Raw genomic sequence first — 10,879 nt, 5'->3', positions numbered from 1 at the left:
ATGTTTCTTAAACTGCAAGCTCAGAGGCCGGCAAGGCAGGTCGGGAACGTTGGAGTCCTCCGTCTGTGAAGCAAGCAAGCCTCATGTTAGTTTCAAGCTGTCTGGCTGCTGGCCACCATCTTGGCTGGCAGTTAATTTGCATATCTTGCTGATTAGCCAATAGGAAGGGTAGTGGTCGTACGCCAATTACCATGTTTCTCTTTTATTAGATAGGATAGATAAACAGATAAGGTGTATATGTACTTTCAACCTTATGTAAGCAATTTTAAAAAAGCAATGGATCCACACTCCACATTATGTTCTACAGTTTGCTTTCCCCCCCCACTTAGTATATTTTGGATATCTTTGCATATCAATCTATAGAGACTTATCTTATTATTTTTAATAGTCAAATAGTATTCTATTATGTATTTACCCAATCCCCTATTAATGGACATTTGAAATGTTTCAACTCTTAAAAAAATTTATAGACAAGGCTGTAATGAATGTTCTAAGATGTATATCTTTGTGAACATTTCTATAGGGTAAATTCTCAGAAGTGGAATAACTGAGGTGAAGTTATATTTCAAATTTTAATAGCCATATAAATTTCCATACAAACAAATATATTATCTATAATCTATCTGAATACTGATTCTTCCAACTCTCAACAATTGAGTATTATCATAAAAGAAATAATTGCCAGAATTAAGAGAGAGTAAATCTAAGATTAATAATCTGAAGTTATAGGAAGTGATTTGGATCTATATCTGTGTGTGTATATATATATATATATATATATATATACACATATATAGCTATATCTGTATACCTAGATAGATCTAGATATATAGAAAACTTTCTAATGATTACCAATCTGAGGATTAGAAGGGATATTTGACGAATGTTCAGTTCCCCATCACTAAGAACAACAACTAACACATAAGGTTTATAGTTTAGGGAGCCTTTGACATAAATGATATAATTTGATCTTCATAATACTTATAAGCAGGTATAAGTATTTATATTCTTTAAAATAAATGATAATATGAAAACAGTCTAAATGTCATTCAGTTAAGAGGTGTAATTAGGAAGTAATTCTAGATTTTTCAACTCTAAATCCTGTCTCTACATCATACTGTGTAGTGGGTGAAATAATTATTTGCCAGTGGAGTTGAATCCTGATTTAATTAAGATACTTTCCAGCTTTAAATTTCTTTGATTGTGTGCTAAATTCAATAAGGGTGTGGTCTGGAGAAGGGAAATGAAAGGTTATGAAGTTCGACTAATGTGGTGGCAACAGTGATAGAGGACAAGAAAAGACAGATATGAGGAACATAGAGAGCAAAGAGCCTAATATAATGTAGGATTTTGGAGCACAGGTCACTCATAGAAAAAAAGAGATATTGTGAGGAAAGTAAAATATTACATACAGACCAAGGACAATGAAAAGACCACTTAATTTGGTGATTCCAGAGTTCACATTGACCTTAGAGAGAGCAATTTGTTTTGTGGGGTTCAAGGGTGAAAGGTAAAGAAGTAAAAAGAACATAGATGTTCCTTTGGATGAGTTTGGTGGTGTGGAAGAACAGCCAAAGTTTACTACATTGTCATGGTCAGGCGAGGGTTTTTTAGAATAAGGGAGGCTTTGAACTTATTTGTTGGGGTAAGAGAATAAGCCAGTGGGGAGGGAGCGATTTAAGTGACAAAGGGATAACTAATAAAGTTAAATTCTAAGAGGTGAGGGGTGGGGTAGGAATGGGATCCAAGGTAGAGCTAGAGCAGTGGTCGGCAAACTGCAGCTCGGCAAACTGTGGCTGGCGAGCCACACGCGGCTCTTTGGCCCCTTGAGTGTGACTCTTCCACAAAATACCGACTTCTGCGCATGGGCCACGAAGTTTCAATTGTACTGTATGTGCGTGCCTGCACTTAGTATTTTATGGTATTTTGTGGGAGAGCCACACTCAAGGGGCCAAAGAGCCGCATGTGGCTCGCGAGCCACGGTTTGCCGACCACGGAGCTAGAGTAACTGTTTTACTTGAGAGCAGGGTCTGTGTCATATTTATGTACAGCTGTTTTTATCTCCATCAAACCTGGAAGAGTACTTTGTCTTGAAAGTGTCAAGGCAGGAGCATAGGACAAGGAGCCTACTCCCAGCTTTGCCATTAAAACCCTATTTGATCTTGGGCAAGTCATTCCCCCCTCTTCGCCCCCCCGCCCCCCCAAGGTATTATTTTATTCATCTGCAAAATAATGAAGGGAACTGAATGGTCTCTAAGCCCTATAAGTCTCTTACTAATTAATGGGCCACGGTTAACGTAGGGTTTGCAAAGATCCTGACAGTGAGGGCTGCCCATGTGCCCCAGGCTGTAGTTTGGCATCTCTGAGGACTGGGAAGGTGGGACAAGGCCCCTGACCAGTGGTATGGTCAACCCTGCTGTGCTTGTGTCAATCCTCAGGTATGGCAAGCGAGTGGCAGACATAAAGGAAAGCAAGGAACATGTAATTGCGAACAGGTAAGGGTGGGGGGTGGATTCTCCAAGAGGGGATGGAATGGGAATCTCTTCTAGTCTTTGTTCTTACCCCCAGTTTCTGAACAGTCTTATTGCCTCAACCCAAGAACCTGCTGCTACTCTCAGATTCTTGTGTTTTCTTACAAAGTCTAACTGTAGCCTTGAGTCTTCCTCTGCCTTTGGAGAGTTTTTAAGGGTGGGTGAGGCCATGTTCTCATGTCCACTTTTGTTTCTCAGTGGCCAGTTTCACTGTCAACGACGTCAATTTCTGCGGATGGCAGTGAAGGAGCTAGAGACTGTGTTAACTGATGAACCAGGACTACTGGGTCCCAAGGTAAGAAAAAGAAATGTTGGGAGGGAAATGATGATAAAGACTCTATGTGGGAAGTGACTTGGCATTCATGAATTTTTGCATTTCTGAGTCTTCTGATATCTATTTGTATTTGTATATGCTAATCCCATCGAATCTTCTTGGAGTACCCCAGACTTCTTGTATCTCTTTTTTGAGCACTATCATAGTACATCATTTACTTTAGTATTTGTGTACTTATCCTCTATTTGAGTATGAACTAATTGAAGACAGAACTTGCTTTTTAAAAATCACATAATGTCTAATAAATTTTTCTAAAATTTAATTTGATAGGGAGGAAAGAGGATTGACTGTGAGCTAATGTCAATACATCTACACTAGAGGCCCAGTGCACTAAATTCATGCGGGGGGGGGGTGTGTGTTCCTCAGCCTGGCCTGCACCCTCTCTCAATCCGGGACCCCTTGGGGGACGTCCCTCTCACAATCTGGGACCACTGGATCCTAACTGCTCGCCTGCCTGCCTGCCTGCCTCATCACCCCTAACTACTTGCCTGATTGCCCCTAACCACTTGCCTGCCTGCCTGCCTGATCACCCCTAACTGCTCTCCTGCCTACCTAATTGCCCCCAACTGCTTGCCTGCCTGCCTGATTGCCCCTAACCGCCTCTGCCTCGGCCACCGCTGCAGCGGCTTTGTCCAGAACGATGTCTGGAATGGTCATTCAGCTGTCCGGTCTAATTAGGCTATTATACTTTTATTATATATGTACATGTCTGATTCTGTGCCACATAGTTTTTTCTGGGTCTCTGTGTTTATTGGACACTATTGTTGATGTGGCTACACAATTGTATCCATGTACATATTATGATAGTTTTCTCTGTGCTTTGAAATCCATTTTTAAAGTTGGATATTCTCATAGTCCCTGTCTTCTCCTTAGGCCCTTTATACTTTCATGGCCCTCTCCTTCATTCGTGATGAGGTCACTTGGCTGGTTCGTCACATGGAAAATGTCACCAAGACAAAGACACCTGAGGACTACACTGACTCGTTAGTACTTGACATGGTTAAAAATCTTGACCTTAAATGGACTGGGAAAAGGGACAGGGAGGCATCAAATGACCTTAGGAAACCTCTGTTCCCACCCTGTTATCACTGTCTTTTGTCAGTTCATATTTCTAGTCTCATACATCTCTCCTTCTCATCATTGACTTTGTAGGAGCATCGCAGAACTGCTTTTCTTGTTGGAGGAGATTAGGGCACTGGTCCGAAGACACATCAAAGTGCTACAGCAATACCACCTCCAGTACCTGGCCAGATTTGATGCTCTTGTGCTCAGTGACATCATTCAAGTATGTTTAATTGATTATACTTTGGAAATTTCAGGGTGATCCCTAGTCATTTCCCCTGGACAACACCCTGGCTGAATCTCAAAAAGTGTGATTTCCCCCTCTACATTTGTTAAGAGAAAAAAGAAAGACTAATAATCTCCCCCTACTGCCCCCAAGGTGAAGCTACACAGAAATAGGAGAGAAAAATAAAGAGAAATTAGGTGTTAGCAGGGCAGGGAACCCAGGAAGTTTCCTCCATCTTTTGCTTGGTTCATTCTGTTTGTGGTACTTAATAGTTCTTTCTACCTGCATACACTGACTGAACCTTGTGGTCCTCATTTCTATCCTCATAAAACATATGTGCATTTGATGGTAACTCCACCTTCTCTCTTAGAACCTGTCAGTGTGTCCTGAGGAGGAGTCCATTATCATGTCCTCATTCGTCAGTACTCTCTCTTCTCTGAATCTCAAACAAGGTAACTGGAGGGAAGTGGAGGAGGCAGGGTATATGTGAGGGTGAACATCTTTCTTTTTCCCTCTAGAAATATTGATCTCTTGAGCCAGGGAATGGGACAAGATGACTTCAAAGAGCATCTACCATTCTATATAGTTGGATATAGAGTGCTGCTTTATTATTTCCTTTTAAACTTCTTTTATTTTTCTTGCAGTTGATAATGGAGAAAAATTTGAATTCTCTGGATTGAGACTGGACTGGTTTCGCCTACAGGTAAATCTGTTCCTGTTAATGATTCCCCATTCTCAGGTTCTCCCTCCTCCATAATCCCTTCTCTTTTTATCTCCTAAGATCTGCGATATGCAGTGATTCAACATTGACAACTGTTAATTGGACAGGAAAACCACAGCCAAACTGTAGCTCCAAGGCTGTTTTTTTTCCTTTCATTTATCTTGTTTTTCTCCATCCTTTTCCCCAACTCCAACCATAGGCATACACCAGTGTGGCTAAGGCTCCCCTGCACTTGTATGAGAACCCTGATTTAGCCAAGGTGATGAACCTTATTGTTTTTCACTCCCGAATGCTGGATTCAGTAGAGAAAATGCTGGTGGAAACATCTGACTTGTCTACTTTCTGGTATGTCCTGATTCAGAGCTCTTTGTCAGTTCACCCGATCTCTTGCATGGCCTCTGTAATTGCCCTAGAGTGGTTCTCAACCTTCCTAATGCCGCGACCCTTTAATACAGTTCCTCATGTTGTGTTGACCCCCAACCATAAAATTATTTTCGTTGCTACTTCATAACTGTAATTTTGCTACTGTTATGAATCGTAATGTAAATATCTGATATGCAGGATGTATTTTCATTGTTTGCGACCCTCAGGTTGAGAACCGCTAGACAGATGGGAAAGTCTTGTTTTTATTGAGATTTCCTTAAATGCAGATGCTCAAACTCCTCAGCTTACTCATTCCAGCTTCTACTAAGTAATAGGAATGTGAGGCTAATTCCCTTTTGTTCTGGCTTTCTTTAGGAAAACCATTTGGACTTTACATAGCCTTCCTTTTTCTAGGATAATTCATCAATATATCTTTTTTTTTGCACTGTTATCTTTGGAACCTTCTTTTATTCTTAGGTTATTGTGATTTAGTAGAGACATGCAAAATTTGGGGGTTTAGTGGGGAGAACTGAAAATAATCAAAAGGGCTGGAGAATAAGGCAGTTGGAGAATAAAAACTAGTTTGTCTTTCTTAGTATCATTTATTAAGTGACCTTGTTCATAATTTTACCCATTGAGCCGATCAAACAAACAACACAGTATGTTGTCTCTTCTCTCTGCATTGAATATAGATGGAGAGATATAACACCCATGTGTGAAAGGGACATCATAATATTTGCAGATGTAAGAAAGTGTAAAAAGAGTGTATGATATTCAGAGAATGGAGGTTGAGGAAAGATCAGTCTCATGGAATTAATCTGAGAAAGTTTTTTTAGAGCCTGAGTGTCCAGTTTGGGAGTAATGTGAATCAGTAGTACTGAAAGACTTCTAAATTAGAGATTCTGCGGGAGGAATAGCAAATTTTGTACAAAGAAAGGGAAGAAAATTATCCCTAAACTGCTCTTGAGTCTAGTATAAGAGTCTGAAAGGGTTGTTTCTTGAGTTCCTGTCTACCTTAAGGGTAGGAAAATTAAAAAGGGAGTGATGAATATCAACAGATATTTGTTGAAACAATGAATATTGTCTCCACTTCAAAGTGACCTAAACTTTGGTTTAAGTCTCCTTCTCTTTTTTCCTGCAGCTTTCATCTCCGTACCTTTGAGAAGATGTTTGCTATGACCCTGGAGGAACCTACCATGTTGCGTTATGCCATTGCCTTCCCCCTAATTTGTGCTCATTTTGTTCACTGCACTCATGAGATGTGCCCAGAGGAGGTGGGTACCCTGAACTCCAAACCTGGTTATCTCTCCAATCACATCTCATTCGTATTCCCTCAAAACACAGTTCCAAGGGTTGATTTTGGTCCCAAGAAGGGCGCAAACATAGGTATGTGATATGAGTTCCCAAGTGTCTCAGCTTTATGTAGACGATGTTCTCTCTTGGGTTTCAGATTCCTTTTCTGTAGAAGGGTAGATAGCTCAGGCCAGAGGAGCAGAGCAGTATTATGAGGAAGAAGTGACTCTCCTAGTGATGATAATTTTTTCCGGGGTTCCTCTTTCCCAAAGTACCCCCACCTGAAGAACCATGGCCTTCATCACTGCAACTCCTTCCTGGAAGAGTTGGCCAAGCAGACCAGTAACTGTGTCCTGGAGATCTGTGCTGAGCAGCGAAACTTGAGTGAGCAGGTAGGTTCAGTCCTCTCCCTGTAGAAATTTCCCCTTTGCCATCCCTCTGTGCCTTTCCCTCTAACTACCTTTTTCTTCTCATCAATTGTCAAGTTCTCTAGACCCTTTCTCTCAAGTAGAGCTAGAGCTTCAGCGTACTTGAGTTTATGGTAGGATTCTTTTCTTAGTGTAGCCCCTTAAGTCTTTACTCCCGTAGGACTAGATAGAGGTATCTAAAAATACTTATTTGAACAGCTGCACTCCAACAAAATCTATGCTGTCATTTGTAGAGTTCTGAGAGATGAGTTAACATTCTAATTTACTTCCCTTCTCCCTGTCTTGTGTTCATATACTTGGACAGTGGCCCCTAGATCACCAGTCTCGTCTCACCTTTCTATCTATGTGCAATCTAATCTGTGGCTGTCTGAACATTTTTAGGTACCTCCTCTGTGTTTATCCTCAGGGCTGCTTTCTTGTTTTTGTCTGCTTGTTTTCCTCTCCCCTCCCCTCCCTTCACTGACTCATAGCACCTGGTCATGATTAGCTCAACCTAAATTTCAGAAAACTTGAGAATGAGGAACTTGTTTTACTGTTGCCCTGGAGTCTTTTAGGTTGCCCAGACTACCCACCCTTCCTGGGTTTGAGACAGGCTTTGAAGCAACTTTGGCAGAAGGGGATTCAGGTTTTGTGTGTGTGTGTGTGTATGTGTGTGTGTGTGTGTGTGTGTGTGTGTGTGTGTGTATACATATGCACAGTTATATTATTACATAATCTTTATATTTTCTTACTTGTAAAATGGGGATAAAATAGTTTCTTCATAGAGGTATCATAAAGATTAAATGAAATAAAGTATGTTACATATTTGGTATATAACTCTCAATAGATGTTAGCTGTTACATTATTTGGTACTTATTGGGTACTTTTTGGGATGGGGTCCTGGAAGGAAGGTATACAGTCCCTGCCCTAGAAGAATTTCCAAGTTTAAGGAAAAAAGAGGAAAAACACATGTTTAAAAGACATTTAAGTAATTAATGCAAGGAAGATGTGCAAGCAAGTACATTTATGGATGTATTCATCACTCAATTTGAATAGTTACTACATGCAAGGGACAAAGTTTTGCTCATTGCTGAATCAGGATGACTAAAACATGGGAGCAGCGTTTTTCACACCCCCAGACCTTTGTAAAATGAATATTGGTCCTTCCAAAGTTACACATTTGAATGAATAATTAGTGATATTGCCATTACTAACAGAATTACATTTTTTGGCATTAATTTTGGAATGTATCACAGACATTTTCGCATGATTTCAAGGTTGACACATCTTTGTCTATCAAGGTGGACTTGATTTTTTTGGAACAGTAAGGTCTGTCTTAGATTTTCTGTATGGATAACTGGGATATCTATCTGAAGAAAAGAGATTCAGAACTGATGTTTAAACTAGCTAGCAATAAATATGGTATCTTATTTTTTAAAAAGAAAGAGCCCTAACCGGTTTGGCTCAGTGGATAGAGCATCGGCCTGCGGACTGAAAGGTCCCAGGTTTGATTCCGGTCAAGGGCATATACCTTGGTTGCAGGCACATCCCCAGTAGCGGGTGTGCAGGAGGCAGCTAGTCAATGTTTCTCTCTCATCGATGTTTCTAACTCTCTATCCCTCTTCCTTCCTCTCTGTAAAAAATTAATAAAATATACATATTTAAAAAAAGAAAGAAAGAAAGAAAAGAAGTAGAAAGAGAGAGAGCTGGCCACATTGTGAGCTCTGAGTTTTCGGTGGGCTGTAGTAGTGTGGGTTACTGTCTCAACTGGACAGTATATGAAGGAATGCAGCAGGTGAGATGGTTGTTCCAGCAAAAAACCCCAACTATCTTCTAGGTTGGAAGACCCTAGAAAGTGCAGTTGAGTGGAGCTCTTAGATTGCATTCTTTTTACTTGACTTTTTCCATTAGGAAAGACTCTCTTTCAGATGTGGGTAGGGGATTTGAGCTGAAACATGGGAAGATATTTAATAAAAACGAAAAGAGGTGAGCACTTTGTAAATAGGCCCCCATTAGAGAAAGAAATACTGGGAGGAAAGAGAGAGAAAGGCAGAAAAATAAAAGGACAGACAATCATGGAGGAACCTTTTTATAATTGTTAGATGGGCTACTTGGCAGGTTTAGGAACTAATCTCATTTCTTTATTCACTGTTTGTTTTTCACTTTTTTTTTTTTTTTTTTTTTTTTCTAAAGCTTCTGCCTAAGCACTCTGCTACTACCATCAGCAAGGCCAAGAACAAGAAAACCATGAAGCAGAGGCAGACTCCCAAAAAAGGAGAGCCTGAGAGGGAAAAGCCAGGAGCTGAGAGTCATCGGAAGAACCGCAGCATTGTCACCAAGTGAGGATCTGGGCCCTAGAGGACCAAATGGGCACTGCATCAAAGAAGGGAGAACTGGGAAGAGGGAAGGTGATACAGCAAGAGAATTCAGGAGTGGTGGTGAGGAATGACATATGGAACAGCACTGAAATGTGAATTTTCTACTTTGCCTTTGTAGCTGGTATCAATGTGTACTGTTCTAGGCTGAGTGTTCCTAGCAGATGAAAGGGATCTGAAGGTCATGGCCTGACAAATCCTTCCCAGATAATAGCAGGTAGAGCCAGACCCATAATCAAGGCTCATTATACTTTCTCAATTTTACGCAGCATGGACAAGCTACATGTAAACTTAACAGAACTGGCACTGACAATGAATCACGTACACAGCTTCTCTGTATTTGAACACACCATATTCCCTTCTGAGTATCTCAGCAGCCATCTGGAGGCCAGACTCAACAGGTATCACTCTTACCTTGTCTTCTAAGTTTGTATAGTGTGTTCATTTTCAAAGTTGGGTTCCATTAGATTCATCTTGGTGGTCATGCTACACCTAGAAATTTTTTAAAAAATATATATTTTATTGATTTTTTGCAGAGAGGAAGGGAGAGAGATAGAGAGTTAGAAACATCGATGAGAGAGAAACATCGATCAGCCGCCTCCTGCACATCTCCCACCGGGGATGTGCCCGCAACCCAGGTACATGCCCTTGACTGGAATCGAACCTGGGACCTTTCAGTCTGCAGGCCGACGCTCTATCCACTGAGCCAAACCGGTTTCGGCTCCACCTAGAAATTTTGATGCCGTCAATCTGGCATATGTTCCCAAGAATCTCTATTAAAAGGGAATAAACAAAAAAGAACCCCAAACTTCTACAGGTGGGTTTGATGAACAGCCAGAGTTGATCACCACTGGTTTAGAAGAATGAGCAGAGCCTTTGCAGTCAGCAGAACTGTGTTGAGATCCTAGTTATTAGCTAAGACACTCGAGTAGGTTATTCAACTTGTTTGGGCCTTAGTTTCCTACCCTGTAAAGTAAGGATAATGATATTTATTTTATAGACAGAGAATTGAGAATTACCTGTAATTGAGAATTGGTAGATAATGAGTGCAAAGTTCCTGACAGACATATGTATAATAGGCCTCCATAAAATTGATTCTTTCCCCTCCACTTTACCCCTCATTTCTTTGCCCCTTCCCCCCAAAGTAGGAGGAACATTCCTTATATTGGAATTGGGCACTATAGTTAGCAATTAGGGGAATGAGGAGAAGAGTTATTGCGAACAATCTCCTAATATTCTATGTTTTCTTTGGGAATATGTAGTATATTTAGTCATTCATTCAACAAATTTTCATTGAACAAGCAGTGTTCAAGAAGCTGTTAATACAGCAGTATACAGAATATAAAATTCCCTACTCCCAAAAGCTTGCCTTCTAGTGGGGGAGCTTGCCTGGTATGTTCAGGGGACATGGAGGAGATCAGTGTGGCCAGTTCATGGAATAGAATGAGCTAGGGCAGTGATTGGCAAACTGCGGCTTGGCAAACTGTGGCTTGCGAGCCACATGCGGCTCTTTGACCCCTTGAGTGTGGCTCTTCCACAAAATACCGACTTCTGCGCATGGGCCACG

The 10,879-nt window shown here is 40.8% G+C and overlaps 1 protein-coding gene across 1 annotated transcript in view; it reads left to right on the top strand.

The window, feature by feature from the left end:
• The window catches only part of NCKAP1L (NCK associated protein 1 like), a 44,861-nt gene that overhangs the window by 12,063 nt on the left and 21,919 nt on the right, over positions 1-10,879 (top strand). The window contains exons 10-20 of the mRNA XM_006756930.2: positions 2,439-2,495; positions 2,730-2,826; positions 3,739-3,848; positions 4,018-4,150; positions 4,524-4,605; positions 4,798-4,856; positions 5,074-5,219; positions 6,379-6,511; positions 6,803-6,922; positions 9,131-9,276; positions 9,582-9,713. Coding sequence (XP_006756993.1) covers positions 2,439-2,495; positions 2,730-2,826; positions 3,739-3,848; positions 4,018-4,150; positions 4,524-4,605; positions 4,798-4,856; positions 5,074-5,219; positions 6,379-6,511; positions 6,803-6,922; positions 9,131-9,276; positions 9,582-9,713 — 1,215 coding nt within the window. The remainder of the gene's footprint in view (positions 1-2,438; positions 2,496-2,729; positions 2,827-3,738; positions 3,849-4,017; positions 4,151-4,523; positions 4,606-4,797; positions 4,857-5,073; positions 5,220-6,378; positions 6,512-6,802; positions 6,923-9,130; positions 9,277-9,581; positions 9,714-10,879) is intronic.

The sequence above is a fragment of the Myotis davidii genome, unplaced genomic scaffold (assembly GCF_000327345.1).
Source record: "Myotis davidii unplaced genomic scaffold, ASM32734v1 scaffold233, whole genome shotgun sequence".
Classification (NCBI taxonomy): Eukaryota; Metazoa; Chordata; class Mammalia; order Chiroptera; family Vespertilionidae; genus Myotis; species Myotis davidii.
The sequence above is the reverse complement of the archived record's forward strand: the minus strand, read 5'-3'. Positions and strand labels throughout refer to the sequence as shown.